The following is a 22,675-nucleotide window of genomic DNA, read 5'->3' on the forward strand; positions in this document are numbered from 1 at the left end:
CCTGACCTGCTCTCTCCAAAGGCACCACACCAGATCACCAGCAGTCCCTGTGCCACCACAGCCGTGTCCCATGGTGGACATGAGCACCTTAGGAGTTTTCCAAAGGCAGGTCTTTGCAGATTTCTTTCTTAATGGGGGAGAAAATATTGCTGCCAGATCTGGGTCTTTGGGTTGCAAATTTTATTCAACCCTACCCAAAATGAAGGATAAGCTTTGTTCTCCAGCAAAGTCTAGTCAGAAAGATTCAAACAGACAGAAAATTGTTGTGGTTCTTGCAGCAGCATACACAGGAACTGAAACATGAGAGACGCTAGAGCACACCTTCAAACACTGAACACTGCCACTTAGAAAATATATAGTGTGAAACTATGTAACAGTGTCATCTAGTGACTCGTGCCATAATCTTGTTGACCAGACCAGCTACAAGGAAAGCCAGTTTTTACCCTACTGAAGTGAGCTTTGCCCATTCTGTCTACTGATTCTTGGCCTTCAGCTATGACTAGATTTCAAGGTCAAACTGAGTGCCCCATACACAGACATGACACTTGAAGACAGGTTGCTGATGAGCACACGGGTATTCTTAGCCGTGTGTTCGGAAATTCTAGCAGAATGCCAACACTGGGCATGGTGCAGGTCCTGTCTTGTGTCAGCGAAAGCATCATTTGTCATGATGCTGCTGAAATACAGCTCCCAATACCACCTAATGAGACTCCTTTGAACCCAGATCTCCATGTAATCTGCAGAGTGTTTTGCAAGGTCCTGTAGACCACCAGCAAGCCATGGACAACACCTTTAAGGCTCGGGTCAAAGCAACTGCAGTTATGAGTAGGCAACTTCGCAGATTCTTTTAACACCTGACTCTAACATGAAGGATTATGTATCTATAATACACCAGCGACTAAATCCTGTGCCATACCTCCTTATTTCTAAACACACACACTGAACAGGAGGGTGCTAATCTGTTTATAAGGCTCATGAGATCCCATCAGCATGACACTGAAAGAGACATCAGTCGGGCTCTTTCTAGTCTTCATTCTTCTTGCCGGAAAGTGTGTTTCCCATGTACAAAAGCACATAACAAAGACCATTTATAAAAATGAAAAAGCTTAACAATTAGATTCTTTCCTTTTTAGAGAGATGTTCTTCATAAACTGTAATACTTGCCAAAGTGTACAATTAAAGGCATAAGCATTTTGTCATTATAATTAATTAAACTGTCAGAAACTTGGAAATCTGGAAAATGCAATATAAGTGTGACACTTGTCTATAATTCATGTACCAGCTTACAGGGGTATAAAACACACTGCAACCTTTATTAGCTGTTTATAAATAAAAATAAAATAGAGTAAGACAAAGTTTAAGGAAATGAGGTAATTTTTTTTGCATTATATTTTCTGTTTCAAATCACATTCACTTCCTTCCTTTGCTTTACACTGTACTGAAGTGCTTTAAATGTTACACATCAACTTAACAGAAGCTTCCAGAAAAATATGTACAAGTTTTGTCATTGTTCTGGTGAGTTTTTACTGATTCTGCTGTGAGTTTACTAGTCAAAATTAAGTTTAAAAAAAAAAAACAAAAAAAAGTCATCCAGTTTCAGATTTTCTTATTTGAGGTTTGCGTATGCCATGCACCTGAAAAATCTGCAGCATCTAGGTAGAGACCACCACAATAAATAGCACAGCACAACAGGCAAATTGGGACACTTTTTCAACCTAGGACAGTAACATCTTGTGTTCAGACTCATCGCTGAGCTCTGCTCAGAGACCTGAACACTGATTTGGGTGTCTTCAGGAGGCAGAATCTCAAACCTTGCTAACATCTGAGATGCAGCCAAATTTGTCACACCTGGATACACTGCAGGTTAACAATATCAAAATATCTGCCATGCAGGTGCAATAACTCATTCAGAAATAACTCAGCCCAACATCTCATTGTAGAGGAACATTGTCGTATGTCCCTTGTCACAAAAGGGCACTAGCATCTGATGGCCATAACTTTGCTTCCGGTGGTATCAGCTCAGCTCCATCTGGGCAGCTGACTGTAGACTGCAATCTCACAACTAATTCTAACTAGTTCACTGTTGGCAGTCCCAGCAAAAAAACCTAAAAAGTAAAATAAAAAAAAAAATAATAAAAAAAAAAAGCACCTGGCTTTCATTTTGAAAAAATGTTCTAAGCACTTTTTGTTGACAGAACAGTCTAAGAAATATATAATAGAAGAAAAAAAAAATAATAATTAAAAAAAAGCTGCCAGTATTTCAGCCCAGAAAAGCCCCGAACCCCCTTTCTGTAACATGAATAAAAGAATAGGCTGCTCTGCTTCCTTTCCCAGACCTGATCCAAAAGGCAGCTTTCAAAGGGATCCCATGGGTCAGGAACTTTCACCAGGGCCAAACCAGTATACCCTGTCACCTTTAAGAAGAGGAAATCTGAAGGTAACTTGAGCTGTTCTCAGGTCCTTCTTCTTAAGGGGACATGAGGGCCAACAGCACCACTTCTTCAGCACAAGATCTCAGGACAGCTCATGTCCAGCAGTCACCTAGTGTTCCTCATCTGCAACGCTCCTGATCTCTCCTTTCTCACACTGCCCAGATCCAGCTCTTACTTTCCCACCTTTATCCACTCATTCTTCCTTTTTCACCTTCAGAGCCCCTTCTCCTCTCTCAGACTTTTCATCCCAGCTCCACTTGGTGTTTCAAATGCACCCATTCCTTTCTAAAACAGTGAAGCATTTGGATACCTCCAACAGTTTGACAACATGCATGTAACAAATCCCAGAAAACTGTGTATTTTTTGTTTCCTTGAAACTCATCTTCTTTATCTGCTCTCTTCCATGTTTTCTTTTACAGCACTGAAATGACCATATGCTAGCTTTATCTTGGGGCAGGAATTACTTATTTCTGAGGCACATGACTCCAAGGTGCTGAAAAAAAACAAGTAATAAAAATGTGAGGTGGAAAAAGATTCTTCTACAAGAAGTTGTCTTAGCTCTTAGCCAATTCATAAGAATATAATCTAACAATAATACAATAAATCTAGAAGTCTGGAATCCTTCGGAGTATGAGTTTGGGGAACAATTTTTCACAGGTAACATCCTCGATGTAGCCACATTTGGATTTACAAGGCATATATGTGAGGACAACCAGACCAACAGGATTTAATTTCAGACAGTATTTTTTCTTCATAACTGCAAAGAAAAATCAAATACATATGAATGATGTTCAAAGAAACACATCTGATACCCTCATAAAGCTAATTCTGACTTAGAATATTTATAGCAAAAAAAGTTTAAGATTTTGTATGTGCTGTAGAGCCTCGTTTGTCAAAAAAAATACATTTAATATATGACAAGTGAAAAATTTTATATAAAACTGGATAAACCACCCAGATAGTTAAATCAATTCCTTTCTGTTTAATTTTACTATTTGTTTTTCTATCTGAGCTGCCAATTTTCTAACAGAGAAGAAGTAGGAAAGTCTTTTTGATTGATAACATGCTCAGATTTTTGTGTCAGATCAGTATTTTTTCCAAAGTTTGAATTCTGTATGTTGCTCTTAACATTCTTAGACAATTATTCTACAAAAATTATTTAAATGCTCTTTTTTTAGCTGCTTTGACAAGAACACCAAAACAGTTCACATCACCCTTGACCTACAGGGTGTACATCATCTTGTCAACATATAAACAAACACATGATGGGCTGTATTTTAATAGATTCTGTAAATATCAAGATCCAATTCATCAAAAGGTTTGCCAAAGTGACAGCTGTGGGGGTTGTGGTATATGGTTGCCTGTCCATTCAGTGTTACTGCAGTAGGATCATTGCAAGAAAATCTGGGGCTACTGTTGCTCTTTATTCCATATTATTATATCTCTGGAGATCTGGGTTAAGCTGCAGTCTGTATGCAGCACTTCATGTATAAGTGAGATATGCAAACTTCCGAGCAGAAGCCACATGGCTAGCTTTTACAATAATCTCTCTCTTCTCTCTCCACCTTTATCAGACAATTCCTCTGATGTGCTGCACTCTGTCAGAAAAGGAGGCTGAGAGGAATTTATGAGCACAGAAACTCTTACTTGGGAGAATGAGCAGAGCTCAGCTTTGATAAGGTTTACACAGACACAGTCACTTTTCTTGGTTGGCTTCATAGCTTCATGGATTTTAAAGACAGAAGGGGCTATTCGATCATCTGCACCAGGCTGTAGTTTATAAGCCATCAGATTCCATCTGGGAAAAGGCACCGTAAAAAGGGAGAGGACCACTGTGCCAAGAGTACCTGATGTCTCCATGATGGCACAGAATTGCTAAGGCAAGACATGTCCAGATGCACCAACAAGCCAGGACAACCACATCTGAAGTTGTAGAGCTCATGACAAACTTGTAAGGTCAGTAGCAGTCTGCCTAGGGCACAAATATGTTTGTTGTAAAATCAAAGTTTAACTGTTCCTGGCCTAATCCCTGTGTTCTCTGGCACAAAACAGAAGAGCAAAAGAGAAAGCAGAATCTGCAGAATAGCTGAGTGAAGAAATTCCCATATGCTCCCCAGTGAAGATGAGACCCTTATGCAAAATGCTTCAAGGAAGATGCAGGCAGCCTTACTCTCCCCATGTATAGCCCAGGAAGTACAGCAAAGGGTTTGGAGGTTCACAGACCATGAAGGCAAAGGCTTTGATCATCCAACCCAAAGATGAAGAACTTGATGCATCCAATGACTCTGTGATCATTTAAAGAGCCAAAGTGCTTCTTTTATGTTTAACTACTGCAAAAAAACATAGCTACCTGCTTCTTTTGAGATGTGTTTTGTGTAACTTCAGCTACTGTTTTTTTTTTCCATAAGTAGTCATCCATAACAGGAAGACAAATCAGATCTATCTTCTTCTATAATGAAGACAATATATTAAGCGCCATTAAGAACTCCATTCACATGCTTTTTCTCCAGAAGCTGGTCATTCTGTTCTCTTTTCCCACAGTTGTGTGATTGTGGTCTCTAGACAGAAGGTAACTCTTCAAAAATGTTTATACATTTGATACAGTTTATAGTTACCATAACACTTCTGCTAGAGAGTTAAATGCCATAATGCTGATGGGCAACTCATACAGAAATTCCAATACACATGCACAAAGCCAAGATCTTTTTCCTTGTCTTCTGCTGCCTTTCCACCTGTCTCCTCCAGGATGGAAAGTTTAAGAGACTGATATATAAATGTAAAAAAAAAAAAAATTGTCCTCTTTGAAACTCCTATCATTTTTGTTTTGCTGGAATGGGAAGTAACCCTGGGATCTTTTTATCCACTGGCAAGTACAATCGCCATGAAACTCAGAATGAGAAGACCTGAAAAATCCTGCAATCTGACATTGGGACAAAGCTCAGGAGTCCTGATCTTGGAAGCCACACCATGTTCTCTTTAAACTCCCCAACAGCACCAGCTGCCTGGAGAGTGGAAGGGAGTAAATGAAAGCTTATAATCATGCAGTCACACAGTGGTATGAGCTTACAGCACCCCAGGCTCATTTTGTACTTTTACGGCTGTCATGCACACAAGAGAAAAGCTCTGCAAGCTCAAGAATACTGAGCATTACAAAAGTTACCTACCAAAAGTTTTGTACTACTTCCAAGTTTTTGAAACCTTAAAATAGATAAAATACTTCAAATAACGAACAAAAGAGCGGGAAATATCCAGAGCAGAAATCCATGACAACACAAAAGAGAAAAAATTTACTTCTGAATGCTATGATTTCTTAATATTTTTCCTCTGGCTTTCTGTGGGATATCTACTACTCATCATCAGATAGCACCAGCTCAAAAACTGAATAATAACTAGATCAGCACTGTAATGCTCATGAGGCAAGCCTAGCCTGGTTTGTGAGAGAGTCATAAAATTACCTGTAACCTCTGAGAACAAAGAGAAAGAATGGCAGTAATCTTCTGCCAAGAGTCACAGTCTGAGAGAGCCCTGGCTCTTTCTGCAAACTCACTGGGCACTACATTGCCTTGCTATCCTATTCTCCATCTTCAAACACAGTATTTTTGACTGCCTGCATCTATCCGTTGCTCCAATTTTCCCTGTGATCTGAAGGTCCACTTTTTCAGCCTCTACAGATATATGAATCTGTTGAGGAAAAATGGAAGGTAAGATATCTAGCTCTCTGATTTTTATGATGCGGTCTTCGAAGAGTATGAAGGAGGGAGAAATTCAGTCAGACATTCAGTCTGTGGCAGTCTAATCCTTGGCTGCTGCACTATAAAGTCTTTCTTACATAGAAGTTTCTCAGCATTACTTCCTTTAGGTAGTACCTTAAGTAAGGTAGTATCGAGTTCCAATGACTGTCTCATTATTTGAAAAAAGCAATGGAATTAACTATCAAAATGTTAATGCACATCCAATCCAGCCTTGCTTGTGATATAGAAATATTATTTTTTTTCCCCAGTTAATGTAGGGTGACAGCTAGAACTAGAAATGGATGATCTCAACAGCAAAAACAGTGCTAATTCTCCAATAAAATTAAATCACCTTCCACACAGAAAATCCCAGAATATTTACCCTTTTCATAGAAAACACTGAGACAAATGCATACCTTTTCAGGAATCACAAAAAAGAATTTTTAACGTAAGATTTTTATCATAATAAATAGTAAAATAAATAAAATAAAAATAATTTTAAAAGTAAAACATAGTAAAACAAAAGTAAAAATAGGCAAAAAATAATAAAACAAACATCATGGTGGTACATACCATCACTAGGTTGGCTCTAATCATAAATTATTGCAAAGAGATGGAATTGCCTCAGCTTAGCTATCACTCTGGCAGCTGTCTTCTCTGTGGATGCAGCAGCAAGTTTAAATTCTTGATGTCTTTCATCCCTTAAAACAGATGATCTCACAGTAAAATGTGACTGAAAAAGGAGTGTTTTTCCTGAACAGCCCACCAACCAGGAGCAGGGTGTGGTACACGAGCACTGTGCTGCTCAGCTTCAGAGTGGAGAAGGCCTTGTGCAAACTTCTTCAGTGGCTATCACTCTTATTTTAGATTGTGATTGATAGTGTCCTGAGAGGCATTGCTAGATATTCCTGATCATAAATACAGCCACTGTGGCAGGCAGGCCATAGTGGGAATGAATGGTGTAAAGTACAGTGTATGGACCTGTAAGATTTCAGAAGGCATTAAGTAATAATGTGGAAGTAATAAACTAAGAATGAAGGATTAAGCAGATTAAGAGTCTACAAAGTCCATGAAGTTATCCAACATAACAGTTACTGTATCTTTGAAAAAGAAGACATCTGATTTGGCTTAGCAGCAAACAATGAAATTGTGCATAAATTAGACTTTCAAAAATAAAGGAAAAATCTATTTCAAACAATGAACTAAAACTTCTGAAACACTCCTGCCTCTGGGACATGTCACTTTGGGGTAATTAGGGCATAAAAATTAACATTTTATTAAATAAACGAAAGCCCACAAAGGTTAAGAAAAGAGTCAGATAAATGTAGTTTTTGTAGGAAAGGGAGGCTGCAGACCTCAGGCTGACCTTCAGCCATCTTTTGTTGAGAATTGCAGACCACAAGGTCAAATAGCTACTCAGGCAGAGTTACTGTCTGAGCCCACCCAGGCTCAGATATATAGCCTACTTTAACGTGTGTTCCACCATATGGTGGGCTAGAGACACCTCTGAGCCCAGGCTATGCAGTTTCTGCTGAAGAGCTCTCACTGCTAGAAATTCATTAAATCTCTAGACTGGGGAATCCAATAGATATCACTCCAGACAAACAAGCAAGCCAGTTAATAGTCCTTAAAAAAATGCCTCTTATTCCCAGTAACTTAAATGTGATCCTGGTTTGATGACAAAAGAGAATGAAATTCTGATGAGACAACATTGATGTAAAAATTTGAACATCAGTGCAGTACCCATTTTTCCCTAAGCATCTTCACAATCAGTGCATGGTCTAAGGAAATGCCAATGTTCATCTTCACTATGGTTATCTTTGTGATGAAATAGCATAAAAAATTTAGCTTCCTAAACTTCTGACTTTTAATCATGCTGAAAGATCTACAGCAAATTAAACTCTATTGTGTTGGTCCTCGAACAACAGAACAGGTTCAGCTGGGTGAAAAGTTTTGGTCCCAACATGAAAACAAGGCCTCAAATTTCTCAGGAAGCCCCTCTCACTAGAAAAAAGCTGGAGCCAGAATACAGCACTCAGCAATTTTCAGGTTTGTGATCATGGAAAAGAGAACACTGCCGGAAGCACAGCTGAGATCTTAGCTTGGTACACTTTGCCAGCTGACCCAGAAAGTTACAGCAGTTTTAAGTGAAATTTATAAGTCTGTGTGACTTTTTTGTGCATTTCTGTTATAGCTGGTCAAAAACTAACCTGCAGCCTCCATTTTTCTACATTAAAAAGCCCCCATCTTGTTAAAAATCATTTTTTTTGCAGGAACCTACTAGTTTTGCTTAAGTATTCTCATTATGGTTTTGCACTAGTTAAGAACCATTCTGATGAAATGTTAGTATTTCTTACTGAACTTTCCCAATGTATGCCATCTAAAGGCACCTAAACAATCTGTACACCAATTTTCCTCTTCTGAAATGTCGTGGATGAGAATCAAATTCTTTTAAGTTCAATATTTTTTTCCCTTATATGTCTCAGAATGTTTGCTCTGAAATACAACAAATTTTTTTAGAGGTGGAAAAAATTCCACTTTGCTACCAAACCTGTCACTAAAATCTTGCTGGTCACGATAAAATAAATAAACTTAAACCCAAGAAAATATCTATAGCTCAGCAAAACTTCACATCTCCAGTTGGAAATGAAGATGTGCTTTATTAACAACTAATCTTACAAATAAGAAAATACACCTGAGTCCTTCTTATTTTTCTCTAAGCAATTGTGCATCTCTTTCATCTAATTTTACTGGAGCAATGGAAAAGGGGACAAAATTCAAGCCATCTTGAAACAGAAATAGGAATAGAAAACTTTTTAAAATTATTTTTATTTCAATGCTAAGACTTTTTTTTTTTGTGAAATGGTGGTCTGAAAATAGCATCAGTACTGGCATGAAAATTCTTTTGACAGATTGCTAAAAATTAATATGTGCTTTCCGCAGTGAATACTGATACAGCATAGAGCAAAATGTACATATAAATCATTTTTTAAAAAAAATCTGAGTTTCACACAACTGGAAGCTTAGCCTAAGTAAAAATTGCAAATCCCAGATTTGCTTACTTCATTAGTTTTATATATAATACTTCAGTTAATGTAGGAATTATTTTTTTTTTCCGGTTTAAGATTGTAACAAATACTGACCATTGCTCTATTTCCAAATTCAGGACTCTGTTACAGGTGAACAACATGAAGAACGGAGCCTTCATGTGGCCTCTATTTCAGTAGGAGTTTCTTGCACTCATCATTAAGCCACATTTCCGTACTTTGCAGTTCCGCAGATGAAATCAAACCCTTTCGCAATGCCCTGGGGTCACTAAATTTGTTTGCTTATACACCAGCAGGTCTCTACACAGAAAATACCAGGTTGAATTACTGTTAAAATATGGAATTGTTTACCTACATCTTGCTAAACCCATGCAACAAATATGCACTATATTATAAACAATAAATTTATGAGTTACAGATTTTTTTACAAGATACAAAAAATATGGTTTTCTTTGATGATAATATTCATCTAACTAAATACAATGTGCTGCTACACAGTCAGTGGCAATGCAATCCTGCCTTTCTTCACAGTAAAATATTATCTTTAGGTCAAATGAATGCATTTGTACAAGGGTACCTTCTTGTTCAGTGAGTGTTGCTGTTGTTGTATGGACAATGGCAGACAATATGCAGGTGGCTCTGAGGTTCTGAAGGGCCAGTTGTCCTAACTTGGAAAAAACTGATTTAAGAATTGCAATTAAAATGATACTTGATTATTCGGTCACGCCTGAAGATCTGATTAAATCAAAGCTCCTAGTGACATCAATGGTTACCTTTTCTGAGCAATGACTAACTACTGCAGGACATTAGTCCTGTAAGTTCCTGATCTGCATAAGGCCTGATACAAATTAGCTTGGTGCCAGCTATGAGTCAACCTCATCTACAGTTTGCAAAAAGAATCTGCTGTAATCACCTGCAATCACCTGTGTTTTAAGGTTTAGCATTCATAGGTTTTTACAGTGCATACTGCTTATTTTCACACAAGTAGAAAGCACTTTGGTTTGTGGTTGATGGCTGACATTTTGCAGCTTTATTGTATTTGTTTTAATATAGGAAAATTTCTAGAGAGTATTTGCTTTGTGACAAAATGTCTTTATTGTGTCTTGCAGAAATAATTGACCCAAATACACTATATTTATTGGTTAGTTAGAACTTTAAGATGCAACAAACAGAATATGTTATTGACTTTTAAATCTTCAATCAAATATTCACAGCTGCAATTTGCCAAAATTATTTACCTTTCAATAGTGGATCACAAACAGAATATGCACTATAGACTCGAATGCCTTGGCCATCAGCAAATAAATTACAAAGTGAAGAAAAAATAAGTGTTCTGGCTACCATTAGAGTCCATAAATAGCTGATGTGGTTCTCCTTTAAAGATGTGTGATCTTCTACATTAGTAGTCTTTTTCAATGCATAATTGACCTTGAGATGGAGAATAACCTCATAGTAGAGTGGCCTTTCTTTTAGGGAACAATGAGTATAGATACTAGAGGATGTGCCTGTTGTCAATGATCATTGCTGAAATCTGCCTATACCACACTAGGACAATCAATTTTGTAAATTATTGCAATAATCAAGGAAATTGCCTAATTTATAAATCCTGGCATACAGCATTTTAATGGATTCCTACATTTTAATGCTGATGCTTTCAAAGCCAAATGAATTGTTGTCCAAGCTGTCACTACACAAAATGATAAAAACATTCAGTCTTGTGGGTAACTACATCTCATGGATATTCAGGCCATCAGGTACATAATCACTCATTAGCGAATTCTGTGATAGCTTCAATTTGCAAGCCAACAGCAAAAAGCCACAGTTTCCTTATGAAAAAAGCCTTCTCTGGAAGCAAGGGCTAAAAATCACTGAGCATTACTGAAACAATACATTAAAAATTTTCCTAGACTTCTTTGTTCAGGTAAGATACAACACTGTTCAACTTTTTTTTTTTTTCATGCATAAAAAGAATAATCTTATCTCTGTAACTAAGAGGCAGGTTCGACACTTTTTGACCATGAAGTGCAGGTACCATTTGTATAGAAGGGGAATAAATGCAGGGCTTGGTGCCATGGCTGTTGCTGGTGGGTAATTCTATCTAATCTGCCCTCCAGCTTGCTCTCCACAAACTGGCTCTGCAGACATAGGTACACTTGGATTGCTATTCTCAGTTAAACCTTAAGCAATTGATTTCAGCCAATAGCGGTCTGCCAGTACTTTACTTACTGCTCAATCTCACTAACCTGACATTTATGGTGTACTGATTGGCCTCTGTCAGTGCTGGCGGTTGTAAATTCACTTTGAAAAGCTTTGTGTTAACAGCCTTCAACCAGGCTCCGAGAGGAGTATGAGCAGGCGAGCTGACAATTGCTCGACCTCCTGCCCTTATTACAGTGAGTAAATCAGGCTTTGAGCCATTAGGCTGGAGCCTGAGGCCTACACAAAAAGGATTGACATGACTAAAGGTCAACCTTTGTCACACATATGTAACAATTTGGATAATGGAATTCTGTAACTTATCTAAAAAAAGGTGCCAAATGCGTGGAAGGGAAGTATACTCTGGGCTGAATTTTCCAGCTTTCATGTTAAGCTGTTACTTAACTGTCTGCATTTTAAAGTCCATACATGTTTGATGCCATGAAACCTGGGGGACCATAATGTATGTATCAGTGATTGAGACAAACAAAATACTGAACATCATCACTACCCTGAAAGGCGTACGCTGCAGTTGCGGCTTAGGAAATCTATAACTAATATATTATTGGCATCAGGTATGCAACACATTTTGGACATCCACACATCTCATTAAAACACTGCCATTATTCACCCACTTTGAATCAAAAGTTAAGAGTAATTGAGTAATTTCAGGCTTTACAAACTAGCTTTCATCCAACAAGCAAAATTGCTGTTTATAACTCACTAAAAAAAAACAAAGAAAAAAAACAAAGAAGAAAAAAAGAAAAAAGGTCAAGTGTTTCTGTACTGTTGGTGACTGGATCACTTTTGAGCAGTACGGAAAGGAAGTGATCAAATTAAGGACAGAAATGAGCTTCTAGATTTATTTGGGTTTTATTTCAGTATTTTTGTGTATTACATAATAAAATCTTCAAGGTGAGATTATGCACTATGTGAAAACAGACTGCATGATTTGACAATTTAGAAAATATTTCTTTTCTGGGAATAGCATGTGCATGGGTGCTTGCATGTTCCATGAAGTCCATGGAATTATTGTTTTTAGTAATACGGTTGAGTTTCTGCAGCAGTATCCAACTCCCCACCAAAGTTTATTCCAACCTTCACTAAATACGAAGAGAATCGAACCCTGTTCAAATTAGATTTGTTTTGTTGCACATGTGCTTAGGCCTATTTCTCTGCTCAGGCATATGATACCTTCTGTATGTAGTACAAATATACCAAAGACATGGAGAAACATAAAGATAAGGCATGAAAAAGTCTTGCAAAAATCACAGAGTTTCTAAAAGAAACATCAAGGCTTAGTCCAGCTTTTCTAAGAATAAGAATTATCAAACACAAAGTAGCCTTTATATTTGGGATCAAACTAACTTTGTATTGACCTTACATAACGAGTCTCTAAGTTGCAAAAGTTATCTCGAAAAAAGCAATGCTAAGTGATCCAGAAAACTAATATTAGGAAGCTTCTTTATAGCATCTTAGCACAATTTTCTTCTAAGGTACATAAATTAAAGAATCAGTAGCACTGAACGTGCTCATGCTGAATTTTCAGCTTAGTAAGCTGCTGAACACAAATAAGGGATACTTCCAGGATGCAGCATCTGAACTTAAAATCCATGCAAAAATAAAAATTATTGTGCTGTTTTAACAGAAAATAAATACAAAATGTGATACACTGCACAAAATCCTCAGAAAAAGCAAACCAAACAACAGAATGGCACCAGCTGTTACTCTGAATAATTTAAGATACAATTGTAACATAACCAAAAGAGATTTTTCAAGACAAAATTATCTGAATTTCATGAACATGACATATTTGAAACAGGGCTGACAAGCAGTCTAGAATACTAGATGATGGATTGCTGAGAAACATAATTTTCACTTTAATAGAATGATGGCGTGCACATAATTCTATCCCCCAATGCTTTGATGTAACAGCAAATTTAGTCCAAAACTACAGCCTTGAGAATCCGAATACAAATCCATCACCATAACTGGAACGAGTACTTCATTTGGAAGGTAAACATTCTCTCTACATATTAATTTGTACAGAAATATACAGGACTCTGCATGTACTCTGGCCAACATGCGGCCCAGCAAAATGCCTGCTCTTGGTCCAGATGAAGTCAAAGGCAAGGTTTTCTTCGACTTCAGTTAGGGCACAAGAAGGCCAGTAAGTATCAAAATGGTACTTTATTAAAATAGCATGCACATTTTCTGGTAGTGCCAGTTAATCCCATCCATTTCAGATGAAAATCAGTGACACAAGTTTAGCATTTTGCATTTACTAATGAATGTCCTGTTATACATATATTTTACTTATCCCTATAAAAAACCCTAACATGAAAAGTGGAATGGCATTTCTTCCAGAAAAAACAATCTTAAATTAAGTCAAGTTAAAAATAAAGTGAAAAAAAATATATTTGACATTCTGCGGCTTTTCCAAAGGGAAAAAAAAACAAAAAAAAAAAACAAAAAAAAACCCCAAACCAAAAAATACTGACCTATTTTTTTCTGACAGAAAAAAAAAAAAAAAGACACCAAACTCTTTTTTTAGGTGAACGACGAAAAGGAAACAGAATTTGTCCTTTGATACATCTGTCAGTAAAAGCTTTTTCATCTAAATTGCATTTGCAGGGGAAAAACCCATTTGTGACTTAGCTGCTTCCAGAATTCACATTTTAAAGTTTGAAGCCCAAAACACTTTGTCTAGTAAAAATGTATAAGCCTTTTAAACTTCTGTATTTTATTCTAATAGAATTTAAGTGTGTATCGTATACATTCTTTAAGTCTACTCTTATTAAATTTTGATGTTAAACAGAAAGGGAAAAACATGTGCAACTAGATTAATTTATCTCCAGGGAGTAAGGACACATTAATAATTGAGATAATGTTTTCATATATGTTGGAATCAAGTGTGTCTTTTCAGTTATTAGAAAACACATTAGGGGAAAATTATCTCATTCTCATCAGTAAGAGCTAATTGCTGAGAAAGTCTCTGTTTTCTTTGCAGTAACAAAGGGATTGTTCTTATTATTTCAAAATGGGGAAAGAAAAAAAAAAGAAAGAAAAGAAAGAAAAAGATCAGAAATATTATCAAGCAGTGCTGGAATAAATGCCTGTAGTACCAAAGAGAGTGTTTACTTAATACACCCAGTCCTGTTATTGTTTTAAACAAATCAGAGTTTATTGCATTTTCATGAAATACAAGCAAACTGGATTCAACAGAAGTGGGCCAAAGGGGCAAAAAAGAACTATAACTAAAAAAAATACAAATATTTTTGGCTTTCTGAAGGGCTGACCTTTCTGTAATTTATAAAAAATTACCTTGGCTGATTGCAAGAGAACTCTGTAATTTCCCATGAACACCCATAGGTGTCAAGGCCTGTTGTGAGGTAATGGAATGGTACGTCATTTACTCTGAATCGCTGTATATTATGCTGTATAGATATACAAAGCAAACACTGAGTGCATGGTGGGAACACTTGTGCAGACAGACTAAAGCATATTTCCATAGCGTTGAACTGCACATCAAACGCAGTGCTTCTGATGTTTCCCACAACAAAGGGAATAAAAAAAAACACCAAATCAGTAACAATGCTTAAAAGTCTTTGCAATAGCCCTTCTATCTGGTGTACACAAAGAAATGCATATGAAACCAAGAATCTATCAACTTTACTTTGCAGTGCTGAGAGAAAAAATATTAGAATGCTGTTTATGGTCCTAAGGAAAAAGAAGTTCTCTCTAGGTCCATTAAGATCTAATGTTGAATAACCGATCTGCGGTCACACTTGTATTGGCAGCTATCATGAAAAGCTCAGTGGAAGAGCATTGTCTAAAGCCACAACTTTATAAAGGGACAGTGATGAAATATTCCTTTAACATTTACAGCGATTTAATCCACACTTCTATACCATAAAAACTAAAAGAATACAAGCTATTCAGACACATACTTTCAATTGCTTATATTTGTTTTCATAGATCAGCTTTATAAAATCACATACACTTTCTGATTATTTTCTTTTCCTATACATTTTCTTTATTCAACATCAGTTCTTTGATAGATAAGGCATACCAGATTGAAAGCCAAAACTAACGAGAAACAGCTAAAACTTTTACCTAGAGCTTACAGTATGTGATTCTTTGCTAACAATTTTTGCTATTAACATAAATAATCCTAGACCATGAGCTGCCCACAATGCCTTCTAAAAAACTGTAAATTTAGTAATTATTTTAAGGTAATTCATTTAAAATACACATACTCATTTTGCTAGCCAACAGGCAATCTGTGTTGTGTGTTGAGAACAGAAGAGCAAACCCGCACAAAAACTCAGCTGACAGCTATCAGTGGTCTGAACCTGGCACATACATCAGTACTATTTCTTCTTTGTACATAAAATATTTTTTCTTTCCTCCAAACAATCTTCCTTCTTTTACTGCCTTAAAACAGCTTTTAAATTCATCTGAGATTAGACTAAGAAATTCTTGCCTTTTTATAAAGATATCAACATTTGCAACTTAACGGCGTAAAACTGATCTATAATTTAGAAAAAAAGGAAAAATTAGGGATAATGTAAAATTTTCTAACTCAGTTTATTCTTACTAAATTTCAGTGTTTTATGTAACTTGATGATCTGGCAAGCCTATTTAATTATTTTATATTTTGTTAATTAGCATAGTCTGAACCACAGAATCCCTCCTAATGAAAATAAATCCTCCAACACCATTATATAGTGTTCCATGAACAACATATTTCAAAATGTTCTCATTATAATCAAGGGGCTTTGGTAGGAACATATTTAAGTCTGATTTATTTATGTCTTCTATAAAAGAGAAATTCCATCTCCAGTGAAGGCAGCAACAAAGCTCTCAATTATAATTCATCCAGTTTTACTGAGTATATTTAGGTGTGTTCTGAGACTATTTTTTATGCCTTAATGTGAAAATCTTCTTGCCACAATGACTTTTTTGGGTAAATACTTTCAGACAAAGACTCTGATGGGTTATTTACTATTTGCTTGCATACAGAAAACTCATAGAAGATCTTACTCATAGGAAGAAGTCACACAGATACTATGCAAAAATAGAACGTAATTATTAAAAGAGGTGATCAGTCCCAAAGAGCTGACAAACATTCACAGGTTTTCTGTGAACAACTGCTATATACAATATACTGGCTCCACAACACCAAATATCTGCTAAAAATCCATTCACTTCTGCAGTATACCCACTGAAGGCAACGAAAACATTTTCTGAATCTTCATGAACTCCTTTCCAGGTTTCTGACCAGCAAGAACATCTGCTTTTATTCTGAAGATATGTATTTGGTCTAGATGAGGAAATACAACCTGATCTACAAGCACACCCTTGCTGACTCTCCATAATAGTTAGTCTTGAGGTGAACAGAAGCTGTAGCTACAGAGGACTAAGCATAACTAAGAAATTACATCTTCCTGCACAAAGCAGAGAAGAAGTAAGTGGCAAAAGACTAGGTAAACAGTAGGCTGTTTCTGCAAATAAGAAGGACTGACACACAGTTGGATTATATATGTTCTCTATTATTAGGTCTGTGTGTAAAGTGAGCATATATTGTCTTTTCTTTCTAAATTAACTAATCACAAGATGCTCTTGTTAGCATCTGCGTACAAACTGTACTTAAGCAATAACTCCAGTGTTTCGCTGGAGAAGATGTACATGGCCATAAACAGTAACTGGCATGGATGTCCCTGTACAGCCAAAGGGATACAAAATGGGTTTACGATCTGTTCTGACAAACCACAGTCACTGTTCATCACAAAATAAAGCAAAGTATCATGGGCTGAATGTTTTCATATCAATTATCACTGTTATACTCTCTAACATGGTGACAAGTATATAAAAAAAAAAGCGTGTTTTCAGAGAGCAGAAAGTGGCTTTTACATAAAAGCACTGAAAACATCATTAGGGAAGTGCACAGTCAGTGCAGGACAGGAGTTGAACTGAATTTTGAACAAGCACTAACACCTTCACTAACACAGCAGGGCTGCAGAACAGGCTTCTGCGCTTGTTTTGGCAGCTTTTGTGGGCTGTCCACAGGCCATAGGGATGGTGCAATATGTCATCTCTACCCACACATACTACTCAACCTAAGATGATACATCTAGTATTGTGACCTGAGAGTTCTGCCAGCTCTTGTTACGCAGGTCAAAAGGTAAAGAGCACTATGTGCTGTAACCTTCAGAATTCTCTGACCGTTGTCTCTCTACTCCACATTACAGCTCCATCCTCAGATGGAGCTCTGATGTGCCACTGTTTTTTAATGACTACCTCTCTAGGGTAGCAAGGCTTTTGCTTGCACTGGCTGCATTTTCAAATCTGCGTGGTTGGCTTACTTAAACTGTGTTGTTCTTTTTAACATCTAGTGAACAGTGCTAGTGCTGCATCCAATTACATTCGATGTCTAGTTCAAAACAATCAAATTTGACAAGGAAAGAAAGCTGATAACTTACTTCCCAGAGATGCTGAGTGTTCCTGACTGAACCTGCTTGAACCTTCTCTGGCAAGAGCAGGACTCCCTGGAAGGGCCCAATCCATGTGCCTTGCTGGATCCGCTGAGCCGCACAGATGCCGTAGGCCAGGCCAGGCACAGTGCTGGTGCACAGGCACACCTCCCGAGGCAGGTCCCGGAGCCACTCTGGGATCTCCGGCGGAGGGGCTGCTGCAGCAGCACTGCTGGTGCCCACCAGGCGCCGCAGGGAGTGGAGGGGCCCGTGCATGGGGCACTCGCCGTTGCGGTTATCAGCACACATGTCACATCCTGTGAGACAAAGAGGGGAAAACACCATCAGTATGGTGCTGCTGGTCACCACCACGGTCACTACCATGGGCAAGATCATGCAGATCCCTCTACTTTTCCTATCACTTCATGACAGCTCAGTGCTCAGACGCACTGTGCCCCTCTGCATGTTGCTTAGGACAGTTTTCCTAACCTCATCAAAGCCCTGAATAAGAGATCCCAAGGGCTGAGGAGTAAGCCTGCAGACATTTTGCAAGCCTGGTGTGTTCACAGACCTGACAATGTTAACACATTTTTTTAAGATTAATCTTCTGACTAACATAAATAGCTCATTTAAACCATCCCAGTGTGTTTCCGTGAGCCATTTTAAAACACAGTCATAACGCCTTACAAGTCCCCTTCATTTGCCTTACCACAGCTCAGCCCAGTGGTTTCATTGAAATAGGATTTAATTTCATCCTTATTTTAAATAAATGTTCACTCTACATTTTGCATTAACATGTGTGCGCCTGTCTGTTTAGAAAATAAAATAAATAAAACAGAGCCTCATGAATGACAAATCGGAGTGTGGGCAGAGATTTGCTTTCCTATAGCCATATCTATTCTTTAAAGTAAATCATTACTGATTCCTAGCATACATTTGAAAATTTTGTATTGCTTGGGAATACATATTTTTTGCCTGTTACCCATAGCTGACTGTAGGAACAAAAACAGCATGTCTGATTTTGTGAGCAGCTCCCACAAAAAAGACATGTCTGTAAAAATGCTAATTTCCCTATCTGCTCTTAATAACAGATGATGTTTCTCTATTTTGGGAAGTTCCTATCTTCCTGAGCGAAGAAAATGTTGGTTAAAAGTTTCCACTGCACTCTACTGCATGTACCGTGAGTGTACAAGTTCCAGGAAAATGTTTCACGCTCAGGAGATCCATTTCTCTGGAGGTATACTGAGTTAACACAGCAATAAATACATTGATGTAAGTTACCGTCTTCAGCACATTTCAGTTTTGTAGCACAGTTAAGGTTTGTTTTCATACAAATTTATTCCAAAAATAGAAAACTGATAACTATGCCATAGTACTCATGTAGAAAGTCCTAGATCTTTCCGCTAATAATTTCATGCAATCTACACTGATTCTTACAAAACTAAAGCACAGTATTCAGTATAGAAGCTGGAGCTTCTTGTTCTAAGCCACAGATTCAGACTTGCCAGACTGCCTGCAACCACAATTTCAATTCTCAGGAGTACTGACTCAGCTGTTCTTCCTTCCAAGATGGATATACTCTGTTTCCTACAGAGCCTTCAAAGGAAAACCTTCCTCTCCATTCAGTAAAAGCTGCTAAAGAATAACTAAAGCTGTGTTTTCAAAATATGGCCTCTGTTTGCATTTTCCAATTTTAGAAACACTTTCAAAGCAGTGTTTCATATCATCCTCTTCTAAATCGTACCTTAAAGAAAGTTATGCATTCAGCAATATGGAAATATTCAAAAGTTACATGTAGTAGCTAATTTCCCTTGAAATCATTACACCTTCGAGTCTTGCATGTGCTCTTGCTTGGAGCTCATCTGTTCAAGTTTTCTACCTCTAACATCAATTATAGATCTTAGCAGAAAGTAAGCAAGCCCCAAGATGGGCTTCACTCTGCTGGGTGCCCCTGCAGAAGAAGGCGTGCTTATGATACTTGCAAGGGCAGGAAAGTAGTGGTGAGTCTGAGTCTTGTGGCACTGCTGTGCTAGAGAAGCTGCAGGGCAAAGTTTCCTAGTGGGGACCCTCACAGTGGCCAAAAAATGCCTTTTAGATGGAGAGTTTAAGGTTTTTCCTTAACAATATAACCTCTGTAGCAAAATGAGGTGTTCTGCTCTCTCAGCCATGTCAACTAGAGGTGGCCGAGGGTGAGATTTGCAGTACACCAGGGAAGAGGTTTCTGGCTAGTCCTGAGAAAAATTACACAGCAGATATTCTTACAGCCATTCCCAGGCAGCAAGTATGTGCCAGGGTTTTTTTGTTGTTGCTGTTATTTCCACAGCTAATTTGGAAAGTGTGGTATCACCACATCTTTCTTCTTTGAAACCTGCCATCAAGAAATGCTGTGGTTTTGGCTTACCCAAAGATCTCAGGCGGCCTCACTGGATTTTGGCACTGGAGATCCTACAGAAAGGTACTCAAACAGAAAAAAAAGATTAAAAAAAAACCAAACCCGAACAGGTTGGCATGTGAGTACATTTTGAACAAATCTGGCATCTTACCATGTATCATCTGACAGGAAAACTGAGGGCTTTCTTTAAGCACATCTAACCATGCCATCAACTAGCACATAGTGCAGGCCATTGAACCTGACCTGTTTGCACTCTTTGACCATCTTTTGGATGCGTAATTCTCATCAGAACTATCTGACTATTAATGGCTTTCTTGGAGACACTGTGTCTCTGTAGCAGCTTACATTACACATGCTAAGGCTTCTTCACAACTCCAATCAGGCAATTTCAGTGTCAATTTCCTGCATCATGCTACCAGGAGAACATACATAACTTTCCATGCACACAACTTTCAGTACCTGCTTAGAGCAAGGATTTCTTCACTTTGTCCTGACAATATGTGAGCATGAGCAGAAATATATTAATATACAAATTTTACAGAAATAAGTTTTATTTTCTTTTTATTTTATAGAAATAAAACATTTTAACCTTTTCAAGGAAAAGAAATTAAAAAATGAGTGCAAAAAAACCACTGTGTCACTGTCATTTATCCCTACAGAAAGTCACACATGTGATATTTATTTTCCACTATCCAAAACCACTGGTAATGTCTTAATGCTTGGCAGTCACAGTATCTGATCTCCTGCTGTGTTCCTTTCCCTTTGTCCTGCCAAAGCTGAAAATTTGGAAAATAGGACATCTTCTGAAACTGTTTTGGCTTACAGCTTGTTGAAGAGGGAAGGACTCTGTCTCTAATACTAAGCAGTACTGAAATTCTTCTTAGTTGCATGCTTCATATATCTATTTTCAGATTTTATGTAATTGTACAATTTTTTTTTTTTAATTCTCATAAATATTATAAGAGGTGGAAGACCTACTGATGTATTTTACCATGCCTTGAGTAAAAAGTTACCATGCATCTTTTCCTCTCCAGTGACTAACTTCTGTGTAATGATACGTGGAAGGCTTTGACCCAAGCACACTTTCAGTAATGTTAAATTACCCATCTAAAGACTATTGCTGTAAGTAGTGGATTCCTCTGCCTCTGAGAGGACTAGGGAAGGAAGTCCTTAAGCAGATAGGGGAAAAAAGGGAGAACTTCAAGACCTGCACACTACCCTGCCTCACAGAAAGGATCAACAACATCATCTTCATGGGTACTGCAATGAGGGATGTGATACAGTGCATCAAATTGCTAACAATATATGGAAAAGAAGAGGGTTTTGCTGTAGTCCACTGATATCACTAAAGTCTCTAAACTGTATGGCAACCTTTAAGACCTACACAGGTGCTGGAAAAGACAACGTGGGACAAGTGTGGGCTTTCCAGACAACTGCCACAGAGGTCAACGAGGTGTACTGTGCGCTTCCTCCTCTTTTGATCTCAGAGAGCAGCTGTGTGAGTACAGGCCTCCTCCAAGGACTGCTGGAATTAGTACTTCCACTGGCTGTAATATAGCACCAGTCAAGCCACAAATCAAGACAAGAAAAAGCAAGAAATGTGAGAAAATTGAGGGATTTACTGAAAATGGAAAAAGCAAGGGGGACTGCCACCAGAGCAGAGTGTCTCCTGATAAAGTTAGGAGACATAGAAGGTAAGGTCAGTAGGAATGCTCCATTGCAGGCCCAGATACAGCCGGACTCTTTGGAAATAGATCAGTTTCACACTTTGTACCTTCACTCTCTATACATGAGAGGAAGAAGTAAGGAAAAAAAAAAAAAAATTCCTAGTGGAGCTGTTTGGTATAGCTCTTTGGGGAGGAATGCAATATGTTATTTGTTTATTTGCCTCCGTAAAAATGAACACAGTGCAACACCAACACTGTAACTCCATGTGAATACACTCAAAAGTACTAAACCTAAGCAAAAGGGAAAGCACACAGTTGCGCCCAAAATATAATTGTAAACACTTTCCAACCTAAATAATGCTACTACTGCATATTTAAAGGAATCAGAAAGGACAAAGGTTTTGTCCATGAAAGGCAGTGTCCAACATATTGTTTTAACCAGCAAACCAGCTGTAACAATAAATGGAAGAAATGCATTTTTGTCTCAGCAATAATACGCTTCAGAGGTGCAGTTATACCGGTTACCTGCAGCTTGCTGGTATTAAAGAAGGGTGGCCTCTGACCCTTTGCTTCATAACTCACTGCAAGCATACAGGTATCTGGTGTAAGCACCCATCATTTCACACAGAATTACTCACTTGCAGGTATAAATCACTGCAGCTGGCCCGCCGTCCCCGGCTGGGTCCGGGTACGCAGCTAAGAGAGAGGATGGGCTCGGTGAGACAGTTCCCTTT

At 37.9% G+C, this 22,675-nt stretch overlaps 1 protein-coding gene across 1 annotated transcript in view; it reads right to left on the minus strand.

Moving 5' to 3' along the window:
• Positions 1-22,675, minus strand: part of PRDM6 (PR/SET domain 6) — a 71,204-nt gene that overhangs the window by 42,981 nt on the left and 5,548 nt on the right. Inside the window, exon 3 of the mRNA XM_062604455.1 lies at positions 17,892-18,199. Within this exon, the coding sequence (XP_062460439.1) occupies positions 17,892-18,199 (308 nt within the window). The remainder of the gene's footprint in view (positions 1-17,891; positions 18,200-22,675) is intronic.

The sequence above is a fragment of the Pezoporus occidentalis genome, unplaced genomic scaffold (genome assembly GCF_034315485.1).
Source record: "Pezoporus occidentalis ecotype Australia unplaced genomic scaffold, CSIRO_AGI_Poc_V1 ctg86, whole genome shotgun sequence".
NCBI classification, from domain to species: domain Eukaryota; kingdom Metazoa; phylum Chordata; class Aves; order Psittaciformes; family Psittacidae; genus Pezoporus; species Pezoporus occidentalis.